We start from the raw sequence: 15,471 nt of genomic DNA on the forward strand, positions 1-15,471 counted from the left end.
TCGATGACTTCACTTATATAAAAAGACAAGAACAGACAAATGAATAAAGACCAAAGTTTATTAGTGGTTACCAGGGGTGGGAGGGAGGAAGAAAGGGGGAATATTGCTAATGGAGTACTTTCGAGGTTCACAGTGATGGAAAAGTCACATTGATTAAGGATAGGGATGCCTAGCTGATTAATGTAATTGCTGTCAATGAGTTGTACACCTGTAAAAAGTTGAACTGACAAAAGTTATGTGGTAGATACATTTACAACAACAAAAAACAAACAAAAAAAAGAGTAGCTGCTGAGGCTGCTTACATACAACCAAACACCTCATGGGATTTGGTTCCTTGATTTGGAGGTTTAGGGTCATGATTTCGTGTGTTATCCTAGTTAACTGGCCTAATAACATGTTTAATGCTTCTGTTCTACCTCCTAGTTTGTTGCATAGTGCCTGGGATCTTAAAAGCTTGCAAGTAGCAATCCAAGGTACAACAACTGGTATCTATTTGCCTGAAGTACCAGAGGAAAAAGAAGAGTCACGAATAGGAGGAGGAAATGGAATGTGTGGTTAATTGCCTCTATGAACAACCTGCCTCCTTTGCCATGAGACCAGCAGAACTGGATGGTGCCCGGCTACTGTTATTGAACATTTTGATCAAAGATTCCTTAGAAGAATCTTGATCAACAGGTGGAAAATGCAGAACAGAATTTCAAATTCCCATGGAATCCACATTTTCTGGAGACAGGTAGGCTTGATGAACCCCTGAAACTATTGCCCTGAGATAATCTTTAAACCTTAAACCAAAATATCCCCTGAAGTCTTCTTAAAACCAAACAATGGTTTAGTTTAACTAGTATGTCTGCCCTGAGCACTGTGCTCTTCTAAGAGGTAGTTATATGGGATCAAATTGACAACAGCAATCTGAAAGATTAAATAGGAAACTTAGGGCAGTGAGTTTATGTTAATGGGGAAGGAACAATTAGGAAAAGGAGGGTGAGAATGGTTGCACAACCTGAAGAATGTAATCAATATCACTGAATTGAACTTGTAGAAATTGTTGAGTTGGTGTATGTTCTGCTGTGTATATTCTTGACAATAATAACAAAAATAAATTATATATATAACTCAATAGTAGAAGAAATCTTATTAGAAAATGAGCAAAAGACATGAAGAGACATTTCACTGAAGAGGATTACAAGGACAAATAAGTACATGAAAAAGTGTTCAACATCATTAACCATTAGATAAATACACAATTAAAACCAAAATGAGATATCATTACACAAGTATCAGAATGACTAAAATAGAAAATAGTGACAACACCAAATGCTGGCAAGGATACAGAGAAATTGGATCATTCACATTGCTGGAAGGAATATAAACTTTTGGTACAGGCACTCTAGAAAATTGTTTGGCAGTTTCTTAAAAACTACACATGCAACTACCATATAACCCAGCAGCTATACTCATGGGGATTTATTTCAGAGAAATGTAAGCTTATGGTCATATAAAAATCTGTACACAAATGTTTATAGCAGCTTTATTTGTAATAGCAAAAAACTGGAAAGAGCTCAGATGTCCTTCCATGTGCAAATGGTTAAACTGTGGTATATCCATATCATGAAATACTACTCAGCAATAAAAAGGAACAACTATACACACAACCACCTGATGAATCCCCAGAGTGAAAAAAACAAACAAAGAAGGACACGTCCTGTATGACTCATTTATATAATGTTCTTGAAATGACAAAATCACAGAAATGGAGAGCAAACTAGTGGGTGCCAGGATTATGAAGGAGTAGGGGGAGGAGGGGAGTGGGTGTGGCTATAAAAGGGCAACGTGAGGGAGCCCTGTGGTGAAGGAAATGTTTGAATCTTGACTGAATCGACTTCAGTATTCTGGTTGTGACACTGTTCCCCAGCTTGTAGAATATTACCATTGGGGTAAGTGGTAAAAGATACAAGGGATCGCTCTGTATTCTTTAAAAGTACAGGTGAATCTACAGTTATCTCAAAATAAAGCTTAATTAAAAACATGTACATAATCTATAATAATATTTAAGCAGCATAGGAGTAGAAAAAAGACAGGTCAATGGAACAGAGAAGATTCTAGCCTGCATAAGAACTTAGTATATGATAAAGGACTTGTTTCTTCCTTGGCCTTTCCAGCTCCCCTCTCCACCCTTCTCTCACCTACTGATGCTTCTGGAGGCTGATCTCTATGGACTGACTGTTGGCCCTTCCAGCTCCCCTCTCCACCCTTCTCTAACCTACTGTATGCTCTAGGAGGCTGATCTCTATGGACTGACTGCAGCAACTAGCATCCTTGTCCTCTCATTTTTAGTTGGATTTGCCAATGGAAGCTATAGACAGGACCGCAGAGGGAGGGAAGAAAGAAAAGTCAGCATATTTATTTACCTCTATTCCTTCCCTGCTGGGCCACAATTTGGTAGTAACTACATTTCTATACTAATGGCTACACTCCTGTCAAGCAGCCCTATTCTTTAGAAATGGGTCTTCTTGCTGGTTCTGCTTCCTCCCTTGTCCTTCAGGGTTATGAGTGGTAACAAAAAAGATATTTGAGTCCAGGCACAATTTACTTCTAGTTTTCCATTTTACCAGTTTATTCATTTCTTCAGCAAATTTGTTAAGTCCTTCCTATGTGCCAGACAGCATCCTGAGTTCTAAAGATGTAGCAGTGAATAAAAACGCTGTTGCTAACTCTAGGATGCTTCACCATCCCTGCTTGTCTCCCTTAACTTAGCCCACACCTTTGTGAATCGTCCCTTCCTGAAACTTTCTTCGGTTGCCCGTGGCTGTGTCATCTACGTCTTGCCGCCACACTGATGTACTCACCAAGAGGCAAAATCTGGAATGCTAGACTAGTAAATACCAAGAGTCTTGGTACTGTAACTCGGTCACTGTACATTTAGAAATGTATAGTTCAAGGGATGGGAGTTTAGGGTGGCTAGTTTTATAAATGTTGGAGTGGTATAAAATCTTCTTTCAAAGGATGGAAATATATATCAGAAAATATAAGTCTAGATTAATTTGCTAAAGTAATAAACTATAACTGCATTTGTGTTTATATAATTAAAATTTTTCTACTTACCTGAGGGTCCACTAACCACCCATGATACAAGGGAATATCAAGAAGATCAAATACTATGCATTCCGGTGTATATTCAAATACTCGAACACCAGTAAATTTTACGTTTACATCCAGACCTGTCTGTAGTTTGTGCAAAACTGCCATAGCATCACTCATATTCTGAAAATGGAAAGGGGAAGAAGATAGATCAGAAAAATCAAAACAACAAGAACAAAAAAGATATTTAAGTGCAAGCATGTTTACTTCTAATTTTTCATTTTATCCAACTTATTCATTTAAACAAATTTTTATTAAGTAACTACTATGTGCCTGGCACTAACCTGAGCTCTAAAGATAGAATAATGAGCAAAACAAATTCACTGCTGTCAAAGAACCCACATTCTACAGAGAGAGGCAAACATGTCTATATATAACATGAAATACTGGTAAGAAAAATTGAGCAGGATGAGGACATATAAAGTGACAGGGATGAGGGACTGATTTTAGACCTTGAAATCTAAAGGCAAAGAAGAAGGTCTCTTTGAAAATGACACTTAGACACCAAAGGGAAACACTGAGCCTGGGGAAGCTCCGGGGAAAGAGCATTGCAGACAAAGTGGATACCAGGGCAAAAACTCTGATGCAGAAATGAATTTATTAGTGTGTTCATGAAACAGCAAGGAGTCCCATGTGGCTAGAGTAGAGTAAAAGAAGTGGAAAATGGAAAGAGAAGTGTGAAAGACAGTCAGAGGCTGGATCACAAAGACTTGCTGGCCAAAGTAAGGAGTCATTCTGTCCATATCAGTTTTCTCAACAAATGGGGTCACCTAAGTCTGTAATAAAGACTATTTTAAAATATGTTTTCTAGATGCTTTAACACATTAAATACATATTTATAGTCATATATTTGATGAAACAAATAAAAATCAATAATACAATTTATTAGATTTATACTGAATCCCAACCGTTGAGCAAGACACCGTGCTAGATACTAAAGATATAAAATTAAAGCTTAGAGTCTAGTGGAGGGGCATATAGCAGACAGGTTAAACAAGAAATAACTCCTCATATTAAAGCCAGGGGACTCGCTTTGAAATTTAAAAAAGATAAATTTAGGTCATATAAACAAAGTTCTGTTTTACCAAAAAACTTACAAAATTTCATTCTTAGAGACTATACAGACTGAAAACAAATTATTCAAATGTTATAAATTTGCAAACGATAGATTTATAATAGGGTAACATTGTTAGATAGTCTTTGACCTTTGTCAGCTTTATCTATTCCAAATATCAATCTTCCCTCAAAAGACTACATTTCTCAGCCTTCGCAAAACACAGAACCCTTAAAAAGAAACAGCTTGCATTTTCCCCTTAAATGTTTTAAAATTTTTCCTATGCCACAGGAATGATGAATCTGAAAAATGGCCAGCAATCTAAGGATTATGGCTCCACTACCTCCTATTTTTTATTCCATTTTTGTTAAATTTTTGGTTGCCATTCACCTAATTTCCTTTCCCAGGCTCATGCTTACACCTTTACATATTTACTACATTTGTTGTAGATTGTATAGTATTAAAACAACTAAATTGACACCATTTTGTATTCTCCATAAAGATCAATAAAACTGGTTAAATAAATAAACGAATTTATAAACAAAGAGTTAAAAAAGGGTAAGAACTTTGCCACCTTGTTCCTAAATCCATAAGTATGATAATTAATAGTATAAAATATAAGTCCGAGGGATGGTTGCCTAAACCAAAAGGATTTACTATTAATTCCTTTAAGCCAGAAGTTACACTGTTTCTTAGAATTTTTTTTTTTTTCTCTTGTACTTTAGATGAAGGTTTACATACAGAACAAACTAGTTTCTTATCAAACAGTTAGTACACACATTGTTGTATGATATTGGTTAACAACCCCACGACATGTCGACACTCTCCCTTCTCAACCCTGGGCTCCCTATTACAAGCTTTCCTATTCCCTCCTACCTTCCAGTCCCTGCCCCAGGGCTGGTGTGCCCCTTTAGTCTTTTTTCCAATGGGCCTGTTCAATGTTCGGCTGAAGGGTGAACCTCAGGAGTTGTCTCATTACCGAGCTGAAAGGGTGTCAGGAGGTCATACTCTCAGGGTTTCTCCAGTCTGTGTCAGGCCAGTAAGTCTGGTCTTTCTTTTTGAGTTAGAATTTTGCTCTGCATTTTTCTCCAGCTCTGTCCAGGACCTTCTATTGTGATCCCTGTCAGAACAGTCAGTGGTGGTAGCTGGGCACCATCTCATTGTTCTGGACTCAGTCTGCTGGAGGCCGTGGTAGATGTGGTCCATTAGTCCTTTGGATTAACCTTTCCCTTGTATCTCTAGTTTTCTTCACTTTTCCTCGCTCCCGAAGGGGTGAGACCAGTGGAGTATCCTAGATGGCCACTTACAGGATTTTAAGACCCCGGATGCTACTCACCAAAGTAGAATGTAGAACATTTTCTTTATACACTCTGTTAATGCCAGTTGAGCTAGATGTTCCCTGAGACCATGGTCCCCACAGCCCTCAGCCCAGCAATTTGGTCCCATAGGGAGTTTGGATGTGCCTATGGAGCTTCCATGACCTTGCCTTGCACAGGTTGTGCTGGCTTCCCCAGTATTGTGTACTGTCTTACCCTTCACCAAAGTTTCCACTTATCTATTGTTTTAGAATTCTTCTGAAAGGTACTTCCAACATGGTGAAATGTTTTAAATTTAAATTTATTTTAAAAATACACCTACAGCAGACATGGATTGGACTGGACAATGGGTTGGAGAGAGATGCTGATGAGGAGTGAGCTACTTGCATAAGGTGGACACTTGAGACTATGTTGGCATCTCCTGTCTGGAGGGGAGATAGGAGGGTAGAGGGGGTTAAAAACTGGCAAAACGGTCACGAAAGGAGAGACTGGAAGGAGGGAGTGGGCTGACTCATTAGGGGGAGAGTAAGTGGGAGTATGTAGTAAGGTGTATATAAGTTTATAGGTGAGAGACTAGCTTGATTTGTAAACTTTCACTTAAAGCACAATAAAAATTATTTAAAACAAAACAAAAAAATATACCTGCAGCGATTTAAAAACCTGTCATAAACACACACGTGCAGCATACTTTCTTGGGGGGTCAGGGCATCTATCGCTAGATACACTGGGAAAAAACAGAATCTTTGTTTGCATGACAACTTCTGATAAAGTGGTTTTAATCAGGAAAATTGCAGCTTCACATTGGCCTTTCTAAAATTTAGGCTTGAACATGTCTGCTTTCATCAATGAATTCTGAGGTTGATGGGAGAGTGCAATGATCTTCCATAATCCTCAAATTCAAGTTTTTGGATTAATCAAAATAGTTTCATTGATTTCAATAAGTAAATAAATTTGAAAAATAATATAAAGTGAATCTTGTCACTTTATACTTATAAAATATTATTTGCTGGTTTTATAAATTGGAGTTTACATAAGATTTCATTTGAAAAGAAGTTTCTATTGCTAAAAATGTTTAAAAATCATGCTCTGAGTTATAAATTCACCCAATAAAATTTGAATAATTCAGCCTACCAACTTGGCTTTAGCTATAGATTTTCCACCGTATACAAATGAAGCAATGTAATATGTTGGCTTTTGAATTCTGTTAAGACTGGATTATTTGAACATTCAAATTCAAGAAATTTTGCAATAGTATTATGGGCTTTGCTTCCCTTTTGCCAATTTGATACTGTTGAAAGTATGTACCAAAGTTGCTTTGAAAGTAAATATGAAGGATGCAATGATGGCTATTTCTTCTTTCCACTCTAAGAAGCTGATTACTTCTTGCCTTCTATTGCCAAGGAAAAGAAAATTAAGTTCTGCCCTTTCTTCCAGGTCCAATCGTTGTGAGCCTAGTGACCCTCCTGTATTAAAGAGCTCGTTCTCCAAAGAGCATGCCAAAAAATGAGGACACATTGAAAGTCGGGACAACAGAACTTGTCCTAATACCATACACAGGCAGCCCCTGGGTTAGGAACATCAGACGTAGTACAACCCATAGTTGTGAGCCAACCCTCATGAGGCCTATTGTATTAAAAGGTCAAGGTCCATACAATGGTTTATAATAACAAACGGGTGCTACTTTGCGACATGCATCAAAACATTATTATCATTGTTGTACTATTATGTTAAAGATGTTTCAGTGTGGCTGGAAGTGTTCTTTTAATGTTTTTTATGCATAGAAAGGTACACTATATACTATATACACTATATACTATATACTAAGACAAACATTTGACTAACTGATATTAGATACGAATTGTACAAAACTGTTCCAACTTGCGTACAAATCTGAGTTAAAGACATACTTAGGAACAGAACTCATTTGTAATCTGGGGACTGCCTGTACTAGGCATCATTTGTTCAACTTTCTCCTAAACATAAATTAATTATAAAATAAAATAAAACCAAATCTGTTGCTGACAAGTTGATCCTGACTTATAGTGACCCTATAGGACAGAATAAAACTGCCCCATACAGTTTCCAAGGAGCACCTGGTGGATTCAAACTGCTTACCTTTGGGGTAGCAGCTGTAGCTCTTAACCACGATGCCACCAGGATTTCCAAAATAAATAACTAAATATAAATATAAAATTAATTATAAAATATCCATAGGAAAGATAAGTTAACGACAAATTGACTTGCAAGTCAATTTTTCAAGAAAAACACTAGGTTATCATTCTACGTGGATCTGTAGAAGGCTATCGATGTATCATTCTATATAGCATACATATTCATATAGACCAGGAATTGACAAAGTATGGCTTGGGGGCCAAATCCAGCCTGTGAGTTAAGAATGATTTTACATTTGTAAAGGAATTGACTCAATGGCACTGGGTAAAGGGTTCTAAAAAAGAAAACAAAGAATATGCAACAGAGATCATATATTGCCCACAAAGCCTAAAATATTTACTCTTTGATCCTTTATGGAAAGTATCTTCCAACCACTGATAGAAATCAATGAATATATCCACAAATTAATATAACAGAAATTGTGTTTATTACCTGCTCATAGTTTAAACGTTGAATTTCTGAAATTTCTTTTGGCTTTGCATCAAGCATGTAATCTCCTGTAAAGAGAAATTGTGAAATTTTCTTTTTTAAAGACTATTTTTCTAACTACAAAAGTAATAGATTTTTAATTATAAATATTTAAACATTAGCAATAGATGACATATAAAGTTGATTGCCCAATTCTACCCAGGGAAAACTGATTTAACGCTATGCTATAGTCTCTCATATTTTCTTTATACTGTAATGCTTTTGCAACTTTCTTTTTCTTCCACTTTATAATGTACTTGAGCATCTTTCCTTTCCTTGTTACTGCAGATATAGCTCTCATTCTTTTTAATGGCCATTATAGTATTCCATATATTGTAGAGACATTCCAAATTACTTAGTCATTATCCCATCAATATCTTACTAAGATAAACCATGTTGTGAGTAATATCCTTACACTTGTATCTTTGCAGATTTGTGAAGTGTTGTTATAGGTTAAGTTACTAAAAAGTCTCACTTGAGGTATGAGTATTTTATATTTTAATTCATATTGCTTAATTGCTCTCCCAAAAATGTTGTACCACATTTCGTTGGTATCAACAATATAACTATTTCCTCATTATCTCTAGTCAATAAGTGTTATTAATCTTCTAAATGTTTGCCACTCTGGTAAGTAAACAAAAGTTCTTTACATTTAAAAAACTGGTATCTTAATTATGGTATACATTCACACAATGGAATACTACGCATCGATAAAGAACAGTGAGGAATCTGTGAAACATTTCATAACATGGAGGAACCTGTTATGAAAGGCATTATGCTGAGTGAAATTAGTCAGTTGCAAAAGGACAAATATTGAATAAGACCACTATTATAAGAACTTGAGAAATAGTTTAAACTGAGAAGAAGACATTTCTTTTGTGGTTACGAGAGGAGGGAGGGAGAGAGGGTGGAAGAGGGGCATTCACTAATTAGGTAGTAGATAAGAACTACTTTAGGTGAAGGGAAAGACAGCACACAATACAGGGGAGGTCAGCACAACTGGACTAAACCAAAAGCAAAGAAGTTTCCTGAATAAACTGAATGCTTCGAAGGCCAGCGTAGCAGGGGCAGGGGTCTGGGGACCATGGTTTCAGGGGATATCTAAGTCAATTGGCGTAATAAAATCTATTAAGAAAACATTCTGCATCCCACTTTGAAGAGTGGTGTCTGGGGTCTTAAACGCCAGCAAGCAGCCATCTAAGATTCATCAATTGGTCTCAACCCACCTGGATCCAAGGCAAATGAAGAACACCAAGGATACAAGGTGATTACGAGCCCAAGAGACAGAAAGGGCCACATGAACCAGCAACAACATCATCCTGAGACCAGAACTAGATGGTGCCCGGCTACAACCGATGACTGCCCTGACAGGGAACACAGCAGAGAACCCCTGAGGGAGCAGGAGAGCAGTGGGATGCAGACCCCAAATTCTCATAAGACCAGACTTAATGGTCTGAGACTGGAAGGACCCCGGTGGTCATGGTCTCCAGACCTTCTGTTGCCCCCAGGACAGGAACCATTCCCGAAGCCAACTCTTCAGATATGGATTGGACTGGACAATGGGTTGGAAAGGGATGCTGGTGAGGAGTGAGCTTCTTGGGTCAGGTGGACACTTGAGACTAGGTTGGCATCTCCTGCCTGGAGGGAAGATGAGAGGGTGGAGGGGGTTAGAAGCTGGCGAAAAGGACACGAAAAGACACAGTAGAGGGAGAGAGCAGGCTGTCTCATTAGGGGGAGAGTAATTGGGAGTGTGTAGCAAGCTGTATATGGGTTTTTGTGTGAGAGACTGACTTGATTTGTAAACTTTCACTTAAAGCACAATAAAAATTATTAAAAAAACTAAGTATAAATCTTAAAAAAAACAAAAAACGGGTATCTTATACATGTATTTTATATATGTATCACCTCTTTAATATATGTATGACCTTTGTAATATATGTAGTGTCTTAAATATATGCAGCACCTTTTTAATACACGCATTGCCTTTTTTATTAATTGTATATACTTCTTTTCCTTTGAACTACCTGCCCATATGTCTCTTATCTTTTCTTACTGAACTATAAAAGCTCTTTTCCTGTGAGAGGAATTAGCACATTTTCTGCTATCCGTGTGATAAATATTTTCCCCCATATTAGATTCCAAATTTATGGTGGTGGTATTTTTTTTGCTGTACTGAAATATTTCATTTTAGTATAGTTAAATTCTTCCATTAGAGCTTCTGGATTAGATGTCATGTTTAGAAAGATCTTCACCTCTTAAGAATATGCAAATATTCACATATTTTTTTCATGTAATTTTATGTTTGTCTTTTTTCTTAATGCTTAAATCTTGAATCTGAGGAATTACTTGGTATAAGCAGTGAGGTCAGGATCCAGCTTCTCACGCAACTTCCTCCATGATTAATAAGTTGGTGAAATTGCTCTTAATATAACCTTTATATCCTAATTAAAAAAAAGAAAAGTCTAAAGACTGAAGTATTCTCTTAAGCTTTCCAACTCTGATAACAAATGTAATTCCTATGAATATCAATGTATTATTATTAGTGCTTTCAAGTAGAACTTTAAGATAGCAAAATCTAATTAGCAATGACTTTATTCTCTGTAGGTACAAGAACTCCAAAAGCATTAATTAATTGATTCATGGGAATATATAAGGAAGTCAATTTAGCAAATGTTTTTGAGTTGAGTTTTGGTACAGTGTGTGACTAGAAACTATGCCCTATTTTGGTAAACGCTATACCTTATTTATTCAAATAATCAAGAGCATAATTGCTATACTTGTGTCTTATATTTCATATAAGTTCTGTACTTATCCTAATAAAAGACTATGTATTATTTCTTGATTATACCTTTAGTGGGGTGATGATGCAGAACATTATATAGTATAATATTAAACAGCCCTGGATATGCTACCATAGATTAAAACTTAGGTGCTATGAGTAAAATGATTTCTGAGAAGGACTCAGAAAAGCAAGTCCTCCTTTTCCTGAGGCCAGGAAAAGTCTATGGGTAAGAGCAAAATAGCACGGCAAAGGTAGGCAGCCTCTAATATGGACCTCAGTGACCCCACCTCCTGATATTCAAGCCTTTGTGTAATTCCTTCCATCCTTGGAGTATGGACTGGACTTACTGACTCACTTCTAATGAACAGACTATGACAGAAGTAATGAGATGTCACTTCTGAAATTAGGTTACAAAAAAACTGTGACTTCCACCATGGTTTTCTCTTACATGCTCACTTTGAGGGAAGTCAGATGCCATGTTATGAGTTGCCTTATGGATAGGCCTGCATGGCAAGATATAGAAAGAAGCCTCCAGCCAACAGCAAACAAGGAACTGAGGCCCTCAGTCCAATAACCCATGAGGAACTGAATCCTGCCAACAACCATGGCAGTTAGCTCAGAAGATCCTTCCCCAGCTGAGCCTTCAGATGAGACTGCAGCCCTAGCACATACTCTGACTACAACCTCATCACAGACCTTAAGGCAGAGGCACCCAGCTAAGCTGCACCCAGGTTTCTGACCAACAGAAACTGTGAAATGATCATGGTTGTTTTAAGCCACTAAGTGCTGAAGTAATTTTTTATACAGCAATGGATAACCAATATAAGTACATATGGTACAGTCAGATATATTTTTAGAAAAGTTTGTAATAGAAGAGTCAGATATTTTTAAAAGGCTGAGTTTGGGTTCTAAGGAAGCATCTTTCAGTTTTAGATATCTAAATAAAGCAACTCTTAAGAGTGCTGTTTTGTCTAGCTTATCTAACCTTTGTGTCTGTAATTGGTCTGCAATACTATTTCAATCTCAAAGTATTTATTGAGGATCTCTTATATGTTTAGTAATGGTTTAAAATAAATACTAGGACATGAATGTTCCTCTAAAAAAACTGATAATTTGTTTCAGCAAAGAACATACAGGAAACAGTATAAGATAATGACAAACTGTAATGTAGTGTAAAGTATAATAAATACCTTAAAAAAAAAAACAAAACCCATTGCTGTTCAGTCAATTCCGACTCATAGCGAACCTATAGAACATAGTAGAACTGCCCCATAGGGTTTCCAAGGAGCAGCTAGTGGATTCAAACTCCTGAACTCTTGGTTAGCAGCTGAGCCTTTTTAGAAAGAGATAACGATAAGCCTGTAGAGCTTAGAAATATTTTTCAAAGGGAAAAGTATCTAAACCGGATCATGAAAGATGGGCAGAACTTGGAAAGGCAGTGGGGAACAAAAGCATTCTTTAAAGGGGAAAAACGAGTGTTATAAAAGGCGCATGTGAGAAAAATCATGTTATACGGAGAGCTTATAATAAGATTCATACTTAGGATTTATGTATCAGAGTATAGGACATAGGGCTGGATGAGTAAACTTGATCAGACTATAGAAAAAACCTAAATAATACATTCATAAGTTAGGCTGCTTTTGAAAGTTTATAGGGGAACACACTTTATGCTTTTAAGTAGGGGAGTAAAAGATGAAATTGGAACTTTTGGAACGTTACACTGGTATATAGACTAATTTGGGAGGAACAGGAAATGATGGAGGTTGCAGGAATTCAGGCTGTGAAATGTCAGTGTACTAGGAAGGGAAAGAATTTCAAAGACAGAATCTCTAAGACCTTGCTGCCAAGGGTACACTACAGACAAACAAAATTGAGGCACAAAGACCTGGCAGTTACACAGGCTGACAGACAGAAGAGAGTGTTTGCAGTAGTTAGCCAGCATATCCCAGATGAGCATTTGGAAAAGAGGAGATGCTGTCCACTGTGGGCAAAAGTTCAATGTTCCATCATTGACCCCCTCTCTATAGTATATCTACATTAAAAAGATAAACTATTTTTTTTTAAGTCAGACAACGCCAACAACTCTTTTCCTTACTATAATGCTAGTTTTATCATCATACAAACTATTTTGGATGGTTGAGCTCATAGTATACTTTCCAGTTTGTGTTGTGCTTTTTTCATGTTATATTCCTACCCAATTCCTGCCTTCTCCCTACACCTTCTTTTCCATCTTATTTTATTAGACCTCCTGGCAATTATTAGCTATCTCAGCTTGTCAAGTTCCTTTCTCTACACCCAAAGCCCTCCACCATGACGTGCCCACATTTGACCTGCTCCAAGTATTCTAGTAACAGAAATTTCCAAATTAAAACTGACTTACTCGTTTTCCTCTAACCAATCAAAATTCCCATTCCCTTGGGCCATCTCAGCTAGGTGTTAGGAAAGCAATTAACACCTTTTCATATAATCCTTCTACTGGTGTTTGCTTATTAACTCAAAAGCATCTCTGATTCCTGCAGAAAACTAGAGTAATCTCATGAGAAAATTCAGATAGCTTAGAAAATTAAACAATTTGGTCTGGTAGGATTGGCCCTGAATAAACTTTATTTTTTGTTTGAGGAAGTCTTCAGAATCTCTCTCCTCACATCACTCTTGCTTACTTTATCCCACCTCCCATGAGGATATTACTTTTATGCTGCCCCTAGTAGGTAAATTCTCTTACCCATGAATCCCAAATCTCTTCACCAACTCAAGATCTAGATTTTTTCCAACAATTTTTCTTATCAAAAATATCTATCCTATGTTCTGCTTCCTCAGGGCTTTGCTAGCTAACAGTCAGATAAATTCAATATAGCAAAATGTGCTAATCATTTCTTACATTCCTCTTTCTAAAAAAGATGCCGTGCTACCATTTCCATAGTAGTGTACACCTATACTGCCACAATGACTGCACTGTCCAGGCCTCCAAGGAACTTGCCACAGCGTATGCTCTGTAAATATTTGCTGGATTCAAAAACAAAAGATGATTAGTGGAAATTTCAAGTACTGTACCAAAAATACATTTGGAGTGGAGGGGAGGAGGCATATACTTTTGATTATATGGATCTTCTCAGCATTCTTTAAATCACATAAAAGGTGCCTAGATGGAGACTACAAGTCATTTCACCTCTCTGAGCTTTGGTTTCCTGATTTGTTAAAATAAAGAGGTAGGTCTCTTCGGCATTACAATTTTGTGATGCCTTCATTTCTGCATCAGTTTCACTCTTTTCCACTATAGGAACCTCTGCACTTAGGCCATCTTGCTCTGCTCATGGGTTCTCTGCCACAAGTTTATTCTTCATTTATGAAACTAAGAGAAGGGTTCATTTTGTTTCAGAAGGTATGCAGACAAAGGCAAGTAAAGTGATGGCAATAACGAGCAAAGAGGCGGTTAGGTAAATGATATCAACCTGCAATAACACAGATAGCAGAGCCAGAAAGGAGTTAGAAGCTGTGGGGTGAGTGGCAGCACAATTTAGGTCAATCCCGTCCAACAGAAATATGAGATATGTGTGTCATTTTAAATGTCCACATTTAAAAAAGTAAAAAGAAACAGGTGGAATTAATTTTAATAATATATTTTATCCAACGTGTTACAAATATTATCCTTTCAACATGTATTCAATATAAAAGTTATTAACCATATTTTATATTCATTTTTTGGCACTAAGTCTTTAAAATCTGGTGTGTATTTTACACTTAGAGCACATCTCAATTCACACTGGCCAATTTTAAAGTGTTCAGTAGCCACATGTGGCTAGTGGCTACCATACTGGACAGTGTAGGTTTAGGTGGTTATGGTCATGATCTGAGACTACAGAAAATACAGCAGAGAATGCTTAGATATGAAACAGCTTAGTCAGGAAACTGGGCTCAGAAATACATGTCCTCATTACTTATATATACTAGGCACTCAAAAAGCTGTTAAATCAACAGCATATCTGGACTACTGTGACTGTTTCCTATTGTCTCAACCAGACCATCTTGAAAATTGCTTTTAATATATTTTCATCCCACTTATGAAATGCAGCACTTGAAGATCAATATCCTGGGAGTTAGTGAGCTGAAATGGACTGGTATTAGTCATTCTGAATCCAACAATCACATTGTCTGCTATGCTGGGAACAAGTTAAAAGAGAATGGTGTTATATTCATTCTTAAAAAGAACATTTTGAGATCTATCCTGAAGTACAGCATGGTCAGTGATAAGTTAATATGCATATGCCTAAAAGAGAGACCAGTTAAAGACTATTATTCCAATTTAAGTACCAACCACGCCAAAGATGAAGAAATTGAAGATTTTTACAACCTGCTGCAGTTTGAACTAGATCTAAAGTGTAATCAAGATGTGTTGAGAATCACTGGTGATGGGAATGCAAAAGTTGGAAACAAAGAAGAAGGATCAGTAGTTGGAAAATATGGCCTTGGTGACAGAAACAATGTCAGGGATCGCATGACAGAATCCTGCAAGACCAATGACTTATTGATCCAAAATATTTTTT

At 36.9% G+C, this 15,471-nt stretch overlaps 1 protein-coding gene across 8 annotated transcripts in view; it reads right to left on the reverse strand.

Moving 5' to 3' along the window:
* MINDY2 (MINDY lysine 48 deubiquitinase 2) overlaps positions 1-15,471 on the reverse strand; it is an 89,320-nt gene that overhangs the window by 52,264 nt on the left and 21,585 nt on the right. For 6 of the 8 annotated variants that reach the window (XR_010317439.1, XM_064267486.1, XM_064267485.1 and 3 more), the window contains exons 3-5: positions 8,113-8,177; positions 7,624-7,683; positions 3,103-3,261 (exon numbers count right to left, since the gene is read on the reverse strand). Coding sequence is in view for 7 of the 8 variants with exons in the window: in XM_064267486.1 (XP_064123556.1) it covers positions 3,103-3,261; positions 7,624-7,683; positions 8,113-8,177 (284 nt within the window). In the remaining variant the exon portion in view is untranslated. The remainder of the gene's footprint in view (positions 1-3,102; positions 3,262-7,623; positions 7,684-8,112; positions 8,178-15,471) is intronic. The other 2 variants (XM_064267484.1, XM_003418396.4) reach the window with 1 other exon arrangement.

This window comes from Loxodonta africana, chromosome 13 (assembly GCF_030014295.1).
Source record: "Loxodonta africana isolate mLoxAfr1 chromosome 13, mLoxAfr1.hap2, whole genome shotgun sequence".
In the NCBI taxonomy this organism is placed as follows: Eukaryota; Metazoa; Chordata; class Mammalia; order Proboscidea; family Elephantidae; genus Loxodonta; species Loxodonta africana.